Source organism: Zootoca vivipara, chromosome 10, assembly GCF_965207765.1.
Source record: "Zootoca vivipara chromosome 10, rZooViv2.hap1.1, whole genome shotgun sequence".
NCBI classification, from domain to species: domain Eukaryota; kingdom Metazoa; phylum Chordata; class Lepidosauria; order Squamata; family Lacertidae; genus Zootoca; species Zootoca vivipara.
The window spans coordinates 17,832,471-17,851,362 of NC_142593.1; the positions used below are offsets into that span (position 1 = coordinate 17,832,471).

An 18,892-nucleotide genomic window follows, 5' to 3' on the forward strand; every position below is an offset into this window, starting at 1 on the left:
CTTTTGACTGTAATTCATTTTAATAGATTTTAAAATAGTTGAAACTTGGGACTCTACAGTGAAGGGCGGCTAAGAAATCTAATAAAAATAATAATTTCAAGTACAGCATAGATAAAATCTAGCACTAAAGATCTATTATTATTCTCCCATAAAGCAAGTAGGTCTGTTCTATTGTTAGTTTGCACACATTCAGTATATACCGGTAATGTAATTTCAGAGCATATAAAGACACTCAGCTTTTAATGTGTTACAAGATTTCCAACTTTTAAAAATACCGTGTTTCTCATATTATAAGACACGTCTTATATTTATTTTTTCCTCAAAAAAACACACTATGGCTTATTTTCAAGGGATGTCTTATTTTTTTCCTCCTCCTCCTGCCGCGGCCGGCATTGCTGCTGCTCCTATCACTATGTCTTATTTTCGGGGTATGGCTTATATTCCTTGAATGCTTAAAAATCCTGCTATGGCTTATTTTATGGGGATGCCTTAAAATATGAGAAACAGGGTATATGTAAGTTGTCTGCACACATGCTCCAATACTCATTTTTCAGAACCTACACCTCGTTTTTCTGGCCCTAGTCTTGTCCCTTTTAATACCAACTTAATATGCAGAAATTAAACAGCTATAGTGCTTCCAATATTTTATATCTGTTCCAGTAAAGAAACTCCATCAGCCTCATTTCTGCAAGTTCTGCTGAAGGTACAGGTCATTAAAAAAACACGTTGGCAATTCTAGCTCCATCATAATGAAAAGCAGTGTTTTTTAACCCAAAGTTATGTACTGATGTCCTTTAATTACTTGGGCCTCATTAAACTCAGCAGGAATTCAGTGTATAATTTACCTGATATTTTAAAATTTCATTCTATTTTGCAGAAGAAAATACATGAGCTACAAGACACTTTTGATTGGTGTTGGTATGTCAGTGTTGGGAAACTAAGAACATATTCCAGAGCTGGGATGGCTCAGTTGGTAGAGCATGAGACTCTTAATCTCAGGGTCGTGGGTTCTATCCCCACACTGGGTGAAAAGGGGGTTGGACTAGATGACCCTTGGGGTCCATTCCAACTCTACAATTCTGAGATTTTATGGGAAAGTGGTATAGACAGCACTACTTTAAACCTGCTTCTAGGAAATTGGGGAATAAACAAAGTGAACTGATACTGACCTAAACCTGGAACAGAAGGTGCTTTTGAGAAGTTTCCCACCTAATAAATGACTAAATAGTCGTAAAGGTAAAGGTAAAGGGACCCCTGACCATTAGGTCCAGTCACGGGCGACTCTGGGGTTGCGGCGCTCATCTCGCATTATTGGCCGAGGGAGCCGGTGTATCGCTTCCAGGTCATGTGGCCAGCATGACTAAGCCGCTTCTGGTGAACCAGAGCAGCGCACGGAAATACCGTTTACCTTCCCGCCAGAGTGGTACCTATTTACCGTATCTACTTGCACTTTGACGTGCTTTTGAACTGCTAGGTGGGGAGGAGCTTGAGATCGAACAACGGGAGCTCACCCCATCATGGGGTTCCGAACCGCTGACCTTCTGATCAGTTTAACCCACAGCGCCATCCACGTACTGCTGCTTTAAATAAGGTGTATTTGTGTATAATGGCAATTCCCAAATCTACAGTTACCACTAGAGGGCACAATATCCTGACCTCTTTATCCAACAGACCTACGTGAATTAAAATGTCCCATGTAGTAGAAAGTAATGTTTGGGTACGTATTCCTCATATTATGCAGATTTTTTTTTAAAAAAAAGTCTCTTCTATACTTTTATCACTTTCTGTTCCATTTTAGTTGATACCACCTGAGAAGTCATATTCTGATTTTTCTCTCCACCTCCCCCCACACCTTTTGCTATATCAGAGCTGTAGCTATCCTGCAGCCACCGAAATGTTGTTAGACTCTGGCTCTCATCAACCCAGCCAAGCATGGTCAATGGTCAGGCATGACGGAAACTGCAGTCCAGCAACACCTGGAGGGCCAAAGTTTGACTACACCTGTTAATATCAGTTTCAGTGAAGAGAGAGTGTGTGGCATCGTTCAAAGAAATTGGTAATGACCGGAAAGGTGGCACAAAGGCATCTGTTTCAAAATTCTGAAGAAACACTGCTTAGAGAACGACTGGAGTTTTCCCCCCTGAAGTTTATCTTAATTAAGTTTTCCAAAATTTAACACATACATTTCAATACATAATAAAATAACTTTTTCCCGACTTCCCACCTCCTTGTCTATGCTGTTTCTGTTTCTCTCCCTCTGCTGCACCCTATCTTCTATCTCTTAAACCTTAACAAAACTACTATCTTCAATCCCTTCTGTTGCTCATCATTCAAACCCTGCTCATGTGTTCATCATAAAATAATATTTCCTTAAATAATCTGAAAAGGATTTCCATTCTTCCACAAAACCTTCACCATTAGGGTCTCTAATTTTAGCTGTTAACTTTGCCATGCAAGGACTGGAGTTCTAATTATTTCAGGAGGCCCATCACAAAGTTAATTCCATCAGCTTATCGTGAGGTTATTTTACACGAAACGTCGGCTAAGTTTGTAGCCCTGATTAAAATTTCTCTTTAGAAGGAAGCATCTTGACGATTAGCAGGTTCAAAACATCTCTATAGGGTCTTATTTTAAGGTGTAAGAAAGGAACTTGCACACCTGGGAGGGCAGGGAGTGAGGAAGTGGTAAAATCCTATACACCAGGTGTTGTTGGACTGCAATTTCCATCATCCTTGACCATTGACCATTTTGGCTAGGCCTGATGGAAGTTGGAGTCCAACAACATCTGGAGGGCACCAGGATGGGAAGAGCTGCTCTACTTGTCTACTCAGAAATAAGTCCTGTTCAAAGGAGCCTACTCCCAAGTAAGGGGGTATAGAATTTCAGCCTAAAACATAGAGGGGAGAGGGCTATGAGATTTGATATTTAAATGGAACATTCCCTGTGCGTGAGCTATATACATCTAAGTACCTAATGCTGGAGTCAAAAGAGATGATATATAGACTCTGCTTTCAGAGATTGGCAGTGGTTAGAAATGGAAACTGGATACTTGGCCTAATTTAGCAAAGCTGTTCTTATGCTCTCAGGTACAGTCGTACCTTGGAAGTTGAACAGAATCCGTTCTGGAAGTCTGTTCGATTTCCAAAACACTTGGAAACCAAAGCGTGGCTTCTGATTGGCTGCAGGAAGCTCCTGCAGCCAACTGGAAGTTGTGGAAGCCCCGTCGGACGTTCGGCTTCCAAAAATAGTTCACAAACCGGAACAGTCACTTCTGGGTTTGTGGCATTCGGGAGCCAAAACCTTTGAGAACTAAGCTGTTCAAAACCAAAGGTACAACAGTGTACATTTTTATGTTTGTGTTCATATGAGCTCTTGAGAGGGGAACTGGAAATTTCACCCAATTCCCTTTCTGTGATTTTTATTTTACTTTATTGTTGCTCTGAAAAAGGTATCTGACCATGAATATTGCTGCCATCAAAATCCACAAACTGCTGACTGATAACTCTCACTGCTCTTAGAAATGCAGGTGCTGGTTGTGATGTGTGGAACAGAAACATCCTCTAAAGTCTTCATTAATGAATTGTTCTTAACAGCTACCGTACGTTTAAATATCATTAGCACTATACTAAGTCAACTCACACCACTAAGCAAGATGCATGGAAAATGACAACACTAAGGTTCATTAGTTCTTGACTTTCCCCGCTAAGTTAAAAACAAAAAAACAATAAACTTTAGCAATGTCCCTGGCATGAGATTGGTTTTTAGTGCTCTTGATGTCGTCCAATGCCATTCAATTAAAATATAGACATAATTCAAGTAATCATAACACTGTTCCCTTTTTACTTGTGGCAACTTGCATTACAATTGTTAATGGAAATTACCCGCATAAATCCTTTCTTTTTAAATGAGCCAATAGAACCCATAATGTAGAGTTCTTTTCTATTCTTTATTGAATACTCTCCCCACTTTCCCCCCTCTGTTCCCTTTCTATCAAATGGTCATTGTAATGGAAGAGTGAAGAAATGCTTAGCCAGATTTTCTGTCATAGTAACTTTCAAGTAAATAATGTGTTACAATTTGTTCTTTGCAGCGATGGATGGGCAATGTTCCCCCAGGCTAGATTTGAAGTGGGCCTGACTGAGTCATACTAATTAGGACTCCATTTTGATTGGGTCTAGATTAGTTTTAAATTTTAATTGGGGCCCATCATCTCATGGCTTCAGATTGTCAGGAGCAGCCACCATTTCCTGAAACCATGTTTGCAAAAGGGGTGGGGTGGGGTACCATGGCATTCCAAGGCCTCAGAATTATGACCTAAATGCTGTTGTGCAAGTGTGCACAGCCTTATCTTTTGTTCCCAGGAACAAGATGATGCTTTTTGTTTTTTCAGCATAACCTTGGCCTTAATTAGGAGACCTAAAAATGTTGCAAGGTCTTCTTGCTGCTGCCCAAGTTTGCGGGGAATGGCCGACTGACAGGCAGCTTAGTTAAAAAAAAGAACTTATTTTGAAGTGGGGATGAATTTAAAGGGGGTTGTGGTTGTGGGAGTGAATAAAAGAAATTTGGCTTTTGAACTCTTATCATTATCTAAACTGGGTGCTACCACTAGTTCTTTGCAAAGCAGATCAGACAAATAGCTGTTTGTCTTGCCATTCTATAGCAAATTCATCATTGCATTTTGCAGGGATTAGAAGCTTGTGGAAATAACATATTTGTTATTTCCAAATAACATTGGAAGCTCCTGCAGCCAATTGGAAGCCCCATCAGACGTTCGGCTTCCAAAAATAGTTTGCAAACTGGAACAGTCACTTTTGGGTTTGTGGCGTTCGGGAGCCAAAATGTTCGAGAACTAAGCTGTTCGAGTTCCAAGGCACAACTGTATTTAATAACAACTTACCCGCTTTTATATTTTTCTTACATATTGTTGTTGTTGTTTTGTCGTTTAGTCGTGTCCGACTCTTCGTGACCCCATGGACTAGAGCACGCCAGGCACTCCTGTCTTCCACTGCCTCCCGCAGTTTGGTCAAACTCATGTTCGTAGCTCCGAGAACACTGTCCAACCATCTCGTCCTCTGTCGTCCCCTTCTCCTTGTGCCCTCCATCTTTCCCAACATCAGGGTCTTTTCCAGGGAGTCTTCTCTTCTCGTGAGGTGGCCAAAGTATTGGAGCTTCAGCTTCAGGATCTGTCCTTCCAGTGAGCACTCAGGGCTGATTTCCTTCAGAATGGATAGGTTTGATCTTCTTGCAGTCCATGGGACTCTCAAGAGTCTCCTCCAGCACCATAATTCAAAAGCATCAATTCTTCGGCGATCAGCCTTCTTTATGGTCCAGCTCTCACTTCCATATATCACTACTAGGAAAACCATAGCTTTAACTATACAGATCTTTGTCGGCAAGGTGATGTCTCTGCTTTTTAAGATGCTGTCTAGGTTTGTCATTGCTTTTCTCCCAAGAAGCAGGCGTCTTTTAATTTCATGACTGCTGTCACCATCTGCAGTGATCAAGGAGCCCAAGAAAGTAAAATCTCTCACTGCCTCCATTTCTTCCCCTTCTATTTGCCAGGAGGTGATGGGACCAGTGGCCATGATCTTGGTTTTTTTGATGTTGAGCTTCAGACCATATTTTGCGCTCTCCTCTTTCACCCTCATTAAAAGGTTCTTTAATTCCTCCTCATTTTCTGCCATCAAGGTTGTGTCATCTGCATATCTGAGGTTGTTGATATTCCTTCCGGCAATCTTAATTCCGGCTTGGGATTCATCCAGTCCAGCCTTTCACATGATGAATTCTGCATATACAAGAGTCTCCTCCAGCACCATAATTCAAAAGCATCAATTCTTCGGCGATCAGCCTTCTTGATGGTCCAGCTCTCACTTCCATACATCACTACTGGGAAAACCATAGCTTTAACTATACGGACCTTTGTCGGCAAGGTGATGTCTCTGCTTTTTAAGATGCTGTCTAGGTTTGTCATTCTTACATATTATTTTAACCTTTTACTTGCTGCCTATTTTCCTCACTTTCTCTTTCTGTACAGATTTATCTTTCCTTCTTTTTCTCTAAAATATGGTTGTGGGCACCATAGGTGCATCTCACATGGCAATTCACACCTTATCATGGGTAAAGCTCACCTGGAGTATGGAGTTATGGAAGACTTACACAAAGTTTTAATGATGTTTTCTCCCAGTGCTGTTGGGATGCATTTAACCTCCACCTGTGGACAGCAAGTTAAGACATTATCGGCTGCTTCTGCTGCAAATGTAGACAGCTAATTACTTTGCACCTTTCCCCAGGAGGGCCTCAAAGCAAGGAAAAGGTAAATAGAAGAAGATTAAAGCTCCTTCCAGATTCTCTGGACTGCGTTCAGAATCAATCCTCTGATTATCATAATTTTCTGTACGGGTGCATTTCACATCAGCCCTGACTATTGGCTCTGCCGGCTGGTGCTGACAGGAAGTTAGAAGGAGGACCAGAGCTTCCTTATCCCCAATTTACTGAGTCTTGACCAACTCAAAAGAGATACAAACAACATATGTCTTCACAGAACAAATCAGGAGACTTCTGACATGAAAGTATTAAGTTGTTGAGTTCATTGAACACAGAACTGAACATTTTCTCTTTTTAAAGAGCTAGACCCATACTGCAGATTATGATGCAAATCAGAGGCACTGAGGCACCACATGGTTGCCTTGGGCCAGCCCCAGTCGCTGATGGCAAACTATTTGTGGCAAGCCTGAATTAATGGACACCTTGACCTTCGTTGGCTGTGGCCTGCTCCTCAGTGCAGATTCTGCTCTCCTCCAGACATCTGTCTCTCTTCCTCCCTCATAACATTTTAAAATGCAGCCCAAAGACATACCGTATGCTCCCAATTGTGCAGAGATGATTTATCTAGTGTACCTTATATATTTAAACATAAGCTTGAAATGTGGTTCTTCTGCATTCTACTGTCAAGAAAGAGGCTCTGCTTATATCCACGGAGAGTTGTGTCTCCAGTAGCCTCAGAGCTACTCACCCATATGTAACTAGGAAGAGTTTACATTGATTTGAGACTAAGAACTTCCAGTGGCTCGTCTTACTTATTTAGGAAAGTTCTACCCAGCCGTTCTAAAATATATCCCAGGGTGGGACAGGGCAACCTTGGCTTCCCCTTTCAAGGGCCTGTAATTGTGTGCCTTGCAGACCCCTCATTTACCCATTTAGAAACACCAAAGAAGCTTTTTGCCTTGGTCTTCTCAATCACCTCAATTATACAGTACATACGGTAATTATTGAAATAAGGGGAATAGCTGTAGCCAGATTCCCAGGGTCCATCCCAAATCTGAGTTTTGTGTAAGCCTCAGTACGATAATGTCTGCTTCACCCTGTGGTCCCACAACCAATACTCCCTGCCTGATGTAGTTAATGCAGCCACTCAATTAATTTAATACCGTCCTTCCTTCCCAAGAGTTCATTAGCTGACTTTGATGTCTTAAAAGTTGAGCACTAATATTAAACTCATCAGGAAATATATTGGCTGCTTTAAAGGCCTCACCAGTGGGGATGTGCTTTTTTTGTGTCTCTTCTGTTATTGACTTCAGTAAGTGACACTCTACTACTGTAGCCAGTGTCTTTCAGACATTTTGCCACGTTTGTCCCAATTTGGACTTGTTGAGTTGTGACTGAAAATCATTACAATCTGATGGATCTTTGGGAGTAATGAGAAGTGAATTGATGATGTCAGGCTAGGTGTCAACGAGAGAAGAGTCAGGATCAAAGCTGGCACTAGTTGTCACCCTTTTCTTTGCTTAAAAGGAAACCAGCATTTAAATGAACATTGAATCCTGACTGAAAGCAAGCAGTTCCTTACTTTGAACTTTTAAGATGCGAAACCCTTCTCCTGTATTTGCACTAGACATCTGAGCGAATAGCAATTCACTTTGAAGAAAACCTTAGTGTGGCTAGACTAATGGCAGTCTTGAACACCACCCTTAAACAATCTTCCTCAAATCACCGCCTTCCTCAAAATTCCTGTGTATGCCTCTTTTTTTGTATGTTTATATGGCTGTGCCTGATCACCTCATCTGTCTCCTGAGAAATCTCTATGTGGGACAAGAAGCTACAGTTAGAACTGGATATGGAACAACTGAGTGGTTCAAAATTGGGAAAGGAGTACGACAAGGTTGTATATTGTCTCCCTGCTTATTTAACTTATATGCAGAATTCATCATGCGAAAGGCTGGACTAGATGAATCCCAAGCCGGAATTAAGATTGCCGGAAGAAATATCAACAACCTCAGATATGCAGATGACACAACCTTGATGGCAGAAAGCGAGGAGGAATTAAAGAACCTTTTAATGAGGGTGAAAGAGGAGAGCGCAAAATATGGTCTGAAGCTCAACATCAAAAAAACCAAGATCATGGCCACTGGTCCCATCACCTCCTGGCAAATAGAAGGGGAAGAAATGGAGGCAGTGAGAGATTTTACTTTCTTGGGCTCCTTGATTACTGCAGATGGTGACAGCAGTCACGAAATTAAAAGACGCCTGCTTCTTGGGAGAAAAGCAATGACAAACCTAGACAGCATCTTAAAAAGCAGAGACATCACCTTGCCGACAAAGGTCCGTATAGTTAAAGCTATGGTTTTCCCAGTAGTGATGTATGGAAGTGAGAGCTGGACCATAAAGAAGGCTGATCGCCGAAGAATTGATGCTTTTGAATTATGGTGCTGGAGGAGACTCTTGAGAGTCCCATGGACTGCTAGAAGATCAAACCTATCCATTCTTAAGGAAATCAGCCCTGAGTGCTCCCTGGAAGGACAGATCGTGAAGCTGAGGCTCCAATACTTTGGCCACCTCATGAGAAGAGAAGAATCCTTGGAAAAGACCCTGATGTTGGGAAAGATGGAGGGCACTAGGAGAAGGGGACGTCAGAGGACAAGATGGTTGGACAGTGTTCTCGAAGCTACGAACATGAGTTTGACCAAACTGCGGGAGGCAGTGCAAGACAGGAGTGCCTGGCGTGCTATAGTCCATGGGGTCACGAAGAGTCGGACACGACTAAACGACTAAACAACAACAACATGGCTGTCTCTAGCCCTATTCTATCATTCATATTCACACGGTTCTCATCTCATGAGGGAGCACTGGGGCTGTGCTTGGTGGCCTTCTTCCATGCACTGGTGGAAAAGTCTGAAAGGAAGAACCTGTTTTAAACGTGTTGGTGTGACGAAAAAGTTGTTTTTGCCGGACAGGTGGTTAACCAGCAAATGGTTAATGAACGGCAGCCTCTGATTGGCCATGGTTCTAGGAGGGAGGGTTTAAAAGGAGAGGATTTCAGGAGAGACAGGTAGTTAGGAGTTGGGGGTTGGTTAAGGAGTTGAGGGAGTTAAGAGGGTTGGTTTTGGAGGATTGGAATTGAGGTTGGAGAGGTTAGAACAGGCATCCCCAAACTTTGGCCCTCCAGATGTTTTGGATTACAATTCCCATCTTCCCCGACCACTGGTCCTGTTAGCTTGGGATCATGGGAGTTGTAGGCCAAAACATCTGGAGGGCCGCAGTTTGGGGATGCCTGGGTTAGAAGATAGGTAGGGAGACAGGTTGAGGTATAAAGAGTGAATGGGAGAAAGAATTGGTTCTGGGTAAAAAAAACAACTCGCACTCTGAGTGTATTGTGAAGGACAGAGTGTGGTGTAGAAGGAATAGACCAGAATTTTACTGGGAGGCAGAGGTTGAGCCAGGAGAAGTAGGATCTGGAAAGGAACAGCCTTCTTGGGACTCAAATCTAGTCTGGAGGGGAGAGATTCTGCAAAGGAAAAGAAGAAACTCCCAGACCCAGTGAAGGGAGGGGATGTGGAGAGCCCTTTGGTCTATTATTTAAAGTACAGTGGTACCTCTGGTTGCGAACGGGATCCACTCCAGAGGCCCATTTGCAACAAGAAAAGCCCGCAACCTGAAGTGCCTTATCTGCGCAGGTGCACGGCATGATTTGGCTTTCATGCGCAAAGCGCGATTTAGCACTACTGCGCATGCACGAGTGGCAAAACCCGGAAGTAACCCCTTCCAGTACTTCTGGGTCGCCGTGGGACGCAACCTGAAAAGACGTAACATGAAGCAAACGTAACATGAGGTATGACTGTACCTCAGGAGCAGGATTGTTAAAGGGGGTGGAAAACTGAAAGAAAGTATCACCGTATGAAGGAACCAAACCTATAACTCAAAAACAACTGAGGACAAATTAAAGTGAAATCACACTGTGTTCTTGAAGTAACCTAAGTTGCCTTATATAAATCTTTATTAAAGAAAACCTGTCTGAGACTCCAACTTACTACCGCGTTTCTCCGAAAATAAGCTATACCCCAAAAATAAGCCATACCCCAAAAATAAGCCATAGTGATAGGCAGTTTAACCTTGTAGGTTAAACTGTACCATACTTAATAAAAAATTAAGACATCCCCTGAAAATAAGCCACCGTGTTGTTGTTTTTTGAGGAAAAATAAATATAAGACGGTGTCTTATTTTTGGAGAAACACGGTAGTTATCCCCTCACAAAGGTCCCGTCCCCCCCGCAGGACACTCGGGGTTAGAATTATAAGAGGAAAGGAAAGGAAACCTTTGGGTAAAGGGTTGTTCAGTGAGGTGGGGAAAATTTATTTGAGTGAGAGCGGCCCCACTGGCGTGAGAGGAAAAAGTGCCAACGCTCCCAGTTGGCTCCCATCATGATTTAGAACCAAATCATGCAGACCAGGTGCCCATGTATGTAGAGCAGGATCTCTGCTTCAGACCTTGCTCAAACACATGTGGATGTGGGCGGGGGGAGAAGCAGGAGTTGCAAGAGCAGAACCAACTTGTGCAACCCTGCTCTGCCCCTTGGGTGTATAATGGTAGTCTTGCAAGTATGATTGCCCAAAGAGGGCTTCATTTTCAGGCCCTATGGCTGCTTCCCTGTAGCTCACACAGGATCTCTCCCCGCCCCGCTGCTCAAAAAATGACAGTAATCTTAAAAGTGACTCCAAATCTACTGGGCACAAAGTGAAGCGATATGTCTCAAATGACAATTCGAGAATGGATATGATAGAGGTGGCAGATTGGCAAGCTTGATGCAACATAAAAGAACTTTTTAACAGTTAATTCGCTCTCCTGCTTGTCTTTGACTCTGACTCATACTCATCATTGCCTTTGAAACACACAAGCCTCTTGTTTTAGGCAATTGGATTATTAAAAATGGATGGCTTTCTCTAGAGAATTCCCTGCTCATTTTCAAATATCACACTTTATTGAATCATTCATTTAAGAGGAAAAAAACGATCTACAATCTTATTCTTATGTAGGAAATTAGATGCATATTATATCCCTATGAATAGATTGAACTGAAGATTGTGAGCACCTGTTTCAGTGTTTTTCTATGCCTGTTTTTAATTTTTACAAGAAACATCATTCAGTAACTCTGATTTCTCCCCCATTCTTTTCGTATAATTTTCTGATGGTTACTACATTGGAAACAAGAAATGTTTTGAATATTTTTTCTCCCTAGTTTCTGTTTCTCTGTACACCTGTGATCATATTATTTTACTGCCAGCTTCAAAAGAGCCATATGCAACTGTGTTTGAAAAGTGCCCTAATGATAGAGTTTGCAGTTGGAAAATATTTATATGAAGATGGGAATTAGTAAACATCCTTTTTGAGTTCTAACCAGGATTATCCCTTTGGGCTTTGGTGCTTAAAACCATTTTATTATCTAGATGCTTAAGCTGTACTGAGAGATTAGCGCACATATACAACTCCTATTTCCTAAAACTAGCCACAAAAGCTAGTTTTAGAGAAGGCTTTTATCACTTCCCAAACTTTCAAGCACAAGTATTTACAGAGTTCCTGAAGGAATTATAACATGGGCTGGGAACTTCAGATTTGGACTCCTAATGTGGCCTTCCAGAACTTCCTAGTTCACTCTCAGAGGTCTCCTCCGGCCATATCACCTCCCAAACTCCACCCCTCATCAGGCTTGAATAGAGTTGTAGAATTGGAAAGGGCCATATACACCATCTAGTCCAAACCCCTGCCTTGCACCCTTGGGCTTGCACCCTTCTCAAACGTTTTTGTTTGGCTGATCTATGTTATTTAGGGATCTATGTTAGGGACCCAGGTGGCGCTGTGGTTAAACCACTGAGCCTAGGGCTTGCTGATCAGAAGGTCGGCGGTTCGAATCCCTGTGACGGGGTGAGCTCCTGTTGCTTGGTCCCAGCTCCTGCCAACCTAGCAGTTCGAAAGCACGTCAAAATGCAAGTAGATAAATAGGAACCGCTACAGCGAGAAGGTAAATGGCGTTTCCATGTGCTGCTCTGGTTCTCCAGAAGCGGCTTTGTCATGCTGGCCACATGACCTGGAAGCTGTACGCCGGCTCCCTCGGCCAATAATGCGAGATGAGCGCGCAACCCCAGAGTCGGTCACGACTGGACCTAATGGTCAGGGGTCCCTTTACCTTTACCTATGTTATTTAACAGTTGCTATTATTATTATCTTTATGACTTGCCATTCACCGATAGATCCTAAAACAGGTTACAGCAATTTAAAATTCAGAAGTAAAAACCAGTTAAAACAGATTATGATCACAGAAATAGGGTGGGATACTTCTCTTCTCACCTCATGAGAAGAGAAGACTTCCTGGAAAAGACCCTGATGTTGGGAAAGATTGAGGGCACTAGGAGAAGGGGACGACAGAGGACGAGATGGTTGGTTGACAGTGTTCTCGAAGCTACGGTACGAACATGAGTTTGACCAAACTGCGGGAGGCAGTGGAAGACAGGAGTGCCTGGCGTGCTATGGTCCGTGGGGTTACGAAGTGTCGGACACGACTAAATGACTAAACAACAACAACACTTATCAAAATATGTAAAAGGTTAATGAGACTGCATTTACCCTTACAAAAGCCGTGCTGATTCTGCTTCAGCAAGTCTTGTTCTTCTATAGGCTTTTTATATTTTATAAAGATTTTCACCATTTTTCCTGGAATAGATCTTAAGCTAGCCATCCTGTTGTTTTCCAGATTCTGGCTGCTTCCCTTTCCAAACATTAATGTTGCATCAACCACAGTCCTTGGGTATGGAAGCTGATCTTAGGGATAAGTTACACATTTTTGTTACAAGATCAGCCATTTTACATTTCAGTTCTTTAAAGAACTCAGGAGAAGGCCAATGATTTGTCCATTTTTAATTTGTCAATATAATCTGAGAGCTTTGTCTTTTGTCACCACTATTTGCCTTAATTCCTCAGATTCTTTTTCTGAGAAATAGGGATAGGATCTGCCCTATCTCTTTTACTGTGCAGACAGATACAAATAATTCATTATGACTCTTATGTGATGTATTTATTTTTAACGTTCATACCCCCACCCTTTTGTCAATCAAGGACCAAGGTAGCTTACAGAGTTAAAATTTGCAGCAGCACAAACTGAACAGAAAAAAGGGAATGCGGTAAAGCAGCCAATTAAAACAGTTGGCTCATAAGTATTAGGAATTGGCTGCAGCCTCCAACTGAAGGCAGCCTTGCGTAGAATATGGTCCAAAATTATCTCCTGGATTCATTTTCACTTGCTTTCATCTTGCTGCCAACATCAGCCAGGCGTTCTGTACGTATCAAACATGTACGATGAAGATGGAACGAAAAGAAACAATGGAGTTGGAATGGATGTTGCACTTCTGCTGATCTTAGATGGAATCTCCACAACAGGGAGCCTTCTGGCTTCACTTGAAAGGAAGGGAAACAAGATGGAAACAGGTTGGACACAACAGGACGCACTTTTTATCATTGTTTGACATTCATATTATATCATATTGAAGAAAAATCTTTCAGGAGTGGGGGAGAATATAAAAGTCTTATCTATGAATGTCATCATACCTGACTATTACAAGCTAGAATTGGCTCAACTGAAAGCTGTATAATTTACAGAGGCTTTAATCAATATTTACTGCAGTGTGAAGGAAGCAGGGATCAATATTATTGAACAGGCCTCCACATCATAAGGCCCATGGGCTGACTATGGCCCAAATCCTGATAATTCATGCCACCGTAGAGGAATTCCAAAATGCCCGCTGTTTCTGGCCCTTTCACACCACTTCAGGGAAACAATTGCAATCCATATAAGACCATGAAAAGTGTTGTCTGTGGTACATCGTTAGGTCTGATTGCATCTTTCCTACTCTCCCTGGAATTTAGATGTATGTAACAGAAATGGTGCCACTTTTTCCAGACTATGCCAGCCAGCCATGCTACGTAGCCTACTTGCATCTGAAACTCCCACACTATGAATTTCTAGGAGAGTGAAATCCTGGTGTGCTTGTGCTGTTTAACTCAGCAAGGACCATAAACAGAGCAAAAATGATAGCACAAATGAGAAATACTGCTATGTGCACTTGTACCCAACTAACACATATCCTTTTGAGTCTTTAACTCACTTGCCATAGAGTAAGTTATACTAGAAGAATTACGGTAGCACTCAAACAATAGACCAAAGCTTCAAACCAAAGAATTTACGAATTTACATCATGCTAACTGGGGCTGAAGGGAGTTCCTCCAACAGCATTTGAAGAACCACAGGTTCCTCATCCTTGGTTTAGCCAAATACAACTTAGAGCCTATTTGAATGCCTACTCCGTGTTGGTAACAATGGTGAAGACATTTTTCACCTGTCCTTAATGTCCAGGTCCATGAGGACGGCCATCACCATGGATAAGTGATGGCCAAAATGAGGAAGTAGTCCATAGCTGTCAAGTTCTCCCTTTTTTATGGGAAATTCCCTTATGCTGAATAGGCTTCCTCACGAGAAAAGAGAAAACTTGACAGCTATGAAGTAGTCCCAGGATTCCAGAGAGACTGGAAGGGGAGACATAGCAGGATCAGGACTTTGGAGAATAACCATGGAGTCCTCTCCATGGTTCTTCTCCAAGGTCCTGATCCTGCTATGTCTCCCCTTCCAATTTCTCTGGAATCCTGGGACTACTTCAGAATCACAGTTAGTACCGTTTTGGCCTGAATATAAGCCGCACCCGCAAGTAAGCTGCACCTTTAACATTCATGGGGGGGGGGGGAATAATAAAAAAAGACAATACCCAAATATAAGCTGCTCCCTTGAAATTCTGCAGGCACTCACACCTGTAAATGGCAAATGTAGAAGGAAATCCTACGGGTGCTAGAGAGGACCCACAAGTGGGTTAAACACCTGTTCGTAGCACCGTAAATGCAAATTAAAAAAAAATCAATACTGCACTGTAAAATATGGGGAAGGCGATTAATGACATTAGAATTAATTGCACAACAGTCTCAAGCTCGCGATTCAGCAATAAAACATTTTTTTGTTCCGTTTTACCATATATCTGTTTCAGCAGTGATATCGTAGAAGCCCATTTTTGTAAGGTCGCAAATTTAAGCCGCACTTTAACTTTTCATGGTTATATTTTTTTTGGGGGGGGGGGAAGTGCAGCTTCTATTCAGGCCAATACGGTTAATCCTGCAACTGAGGCAGGAAAGTATCCATGTGGTGTCCTGCAGCAACTGGTAGATCCATAAATCCTGGGTTAGGTATTCATTAACTAGAGACCATATCCCCAAATGCTATATCTGGCCAGTAAAAGGGCCTGGTGTCTTTCTTCATAGTTGTTGCCTTCTTCTATGTCCTGGGGTTTCAAGCTGTGAGGATTTCCCCTTAGGTCTCTCCTGAACCTTTGAGGAACCTGTGGACTAAGAATCGGAATTTGATGTCAGGAGTGTATCTTTGAGGTTCAGGAGAAGAGATACAGGTTCCATTGAGTGTGACTCCACAAGGGGCTGAACACTGAGAGTATCCACCTCCTCCTCAGCGATTCCAGTGTCAGAAGACTCTGCCTCTGAGGATTCCTGCTCTGGGCCCATGACACCTTCATTATACCATCTAGTGGAGCTCTTCAGAGCAGTTAAGGGGCTTATTTAACATTATCCATATCCATGCGTTCAGGGCAAATGTGTGTAGGCTTAAAACCCGGGGGACACAAGTTGTGGCCCCACACATGCTGGCTCCATTTCAGACCTTCCCATCTTCACCACAGTGCTCTGAAGGAAAGTTCTGAATGCAATTTTAATCCTCAACCAGGATTGGGAACCTCAGTAACTGAGATGTTGAGCACAGGTCTGTGCGATCTGTAGTCCGAGCGTATGCCTATTCTGAAAAGGATTACACACCCCTTAAAAAAACGAGGTATTACATATGGGGATGCTGTTGCTTTGCCACTTCTCCTGGCTGATGTTTTACAAGCTTAAGTAACATTTCAAATTGATGACCACAGCCATCTCTGTGAAAGCTGCCCTTGCAAATGTGCAAGCCAGGCATTGACTGGGATGGGGGCTTATGCCAGGAAAAGAACATGTTGCAGTAGTGTGAATAAGATTTCTGCTTGCCAGTTAGTTTCTGTGTGGTTCTGATCTACAAAATCCTAGTTACCTAAGGTCAAGCCTGTCTGGGTTCCAGAGCCATCTGGCTGCTTAATGGAAATGCATGTTTACAGAACTCCAGCTCTCTCTTTTTACTCCTCCAAGTTTCTGAGCAAAGTGGAAGGTTTGATTCACACTGCTATTTCATTCATGGGCTATTTCTCAATGCTGCTGATTAAATCCTACTGATTTAATCCTACTGATTAAATCATGTTATTTAATATTGATTTTGTGTGTATGAGAGACCGAAAAGAGCCATTATGTGCCGTTTTTTCATATATTCTAAAAAGTTAGTAAAACAGTGAATTGACTTCTCGCAAATCTTCATGCTGGATCTTTGGTTTTGAATAATATATGTTGGGGAGGGGGAGGTGTGTAGATAATTTATGAACATATAATAACTGCCTGTTGCCATAATTGCAAGCAGAGATTACTTGAACTCTTAGAATGGTAAACAAATATAATTTTAATTGTCTAATGTAAGTATAAGCATAAATAGTTAACACCGCTGGATGTTTCTTTAATGAGATTGTATTTGAACAGAAAATGTGCAGTTACTGTAGAAGTTACTATAGGAATTCATAAGGTGCGTGTTGACCTTCAGACGTTGTAGCATTTGTTGAACTCCTAAGTATCTTTTACTGTTTAGTGAAATTGATTTCCTTCAATATGTGACATGACTTCTGACTGAATCCCAAATGAGCTGCCGTCGTTCAATCAGAAACATCTGCTTCCTAATATGACAGACATTGGATTGGATCCAAATAATCTGCTGGGCGAGTGGAAGCACTTCTGCTAAGGGGAGGAATGTCAATTTCACACATCTTTCTGTGCTTCCTAAAAACCCATGCCATCTGCAGCATTTTGTACTACCCCCCCTCTCTCTGGCAAATGTACTAGAAGACCCTCAGAAGTATAGGTGCTCCTTCCAGACATGCAACAGAATCTTAATACCTTGCTGAAGTACCTCTGTGTCTGTTCTGTGCCTGGGTGGGAGATTTATATTTGATTTTAATACTTGTATTCCATTTTTCCAATGACAAATTCCAAGCTCAAAGCGGTTCAAAGCCGCTAGACTGTCAAACACAATAAAGCAAATTAATAACACGTTTCATCAAAATGATTAATGCATTTCCATGAAGTCCTAGTTCCACTGAAAGAAATGGGATACTGTATAAATTTAAGAACGTCTAAGACACCATGGACTTCATTTCTGTAGGACTATCAGGGCCGACCCTGCTATTGGGCAGAGTGATTTTGTGTGTTATGAAAAGTGAGTAAATTGTGAGTTACATAATTTATTATTGATGTAATTAATCACTTCAGAGAGGACATGCTTGTGGGATTTTTCCGTCTCAGAGGAAAAGAACTTGGCCAACCTTGGATACTATGCTCCAAGACTTGGGAGAGAAGATGCTATTTTCTATTCCACCTCAGGCAGTACAATGTGTTGGCCCAGTGCTGACATTATGCCATACTGAGTAATGGTGCCTTGCTGAAAGCTACACGATGACCTTTGAGGCAAGGATTTGAACACGTTGCTGGAACCATTCATCATTTAGTTTCTCTGGTGCGAAGAATGAATGAATGAATGGTAGAGGCAGACTTCTAAGCTCTTCTCTTGCACAATCCCCAATGACAAACGTAAGGGCAGAAGCAGTGCTCTGTAGAGATTAACCCTAAATGATAGGTATGGTTTCTGAACACATGGTCTTATATCTGTGGAAGTTGGTGTGTTCAGGCACATTTAACAATTACTATGCTTGGAGGGTGCGTGTACTCGTGGTACAAGTCAAATATTACCAACTGTTCAGTGTTTCTGAATTTTCACCTAAGAGTCTGTTTGCTTGTTTTAGAGCACCTACAGAACCACACATTTGTTTGGGGTTTTTAAAACATAGCAGAAAAGCACTTGGGCAAAGATGCATGTGTTACGAAACTGCATTATACATTAACTCCTGATATATATATATGTGTGTGTTTCTATTTCTACTCCTTTCTATCCTGTAGCCGTCCTGAGAAGGTGTGTTTGTGTCCATTCTTGCCAGTCCACCCACTGAAAGTCTCCACCTGTTTGTATATCATCCAGCATCCAGCAGAGGTGAGTAAGGTGATGGGAAATGCAAAGGTTCAACTAGCAGTTAGCTCAGCAAACAGGAAATAATGCAAGTGAAAACTGGCTTAAAGGTAAAGGGACCCCTGACTGTTAGGTCCAGTCGCAGACGACTCTGGGGTTGTGGCGCTCATCTCGCTTTACTGGCCGAGGGAGCCAGCATACAGCTTCCAGGTCATGTGGCCAGCATGACAAAGCCGCTTCTGGCGAACCAGAGCAGCGCATGGAAACTCCATTTAACTTCCCGCCGGAGTGCTACCTATTTATCTACTTGCAGTTGACATGCTTTCGAACTGCTAGGTTGGCAGGAGCAGGGACCGAGCAACGGGAGCTCACCCCGCCGCG

General features: G+C 42.3%; 1 protein-coding gene across 1 annotated transcript in view; it reads left to right on the plus strand.

Moving 5' to 3' along the window:
- The window catches only part of DTWD2 (DTW motif tRNA-uridine aminocarboxypropyltransferase 2), an 86,231-nt gene that overhangs the window by 19,019 nt on the left and 48,320 nt on the right, over positions 1 to 18,892 (plus strand). Inside the window, exon 2 of the mRNA XM_035099884.3 lies at positions 18,445 to 18,535. Coding sequence (XP_034955775.3) covers positions 18,445 to 18,535 — 91 coding nt within the window. The remainder of the gene's footprint in view (positions 1 to 18,444; positions 18,536 to 18,892) is intronic.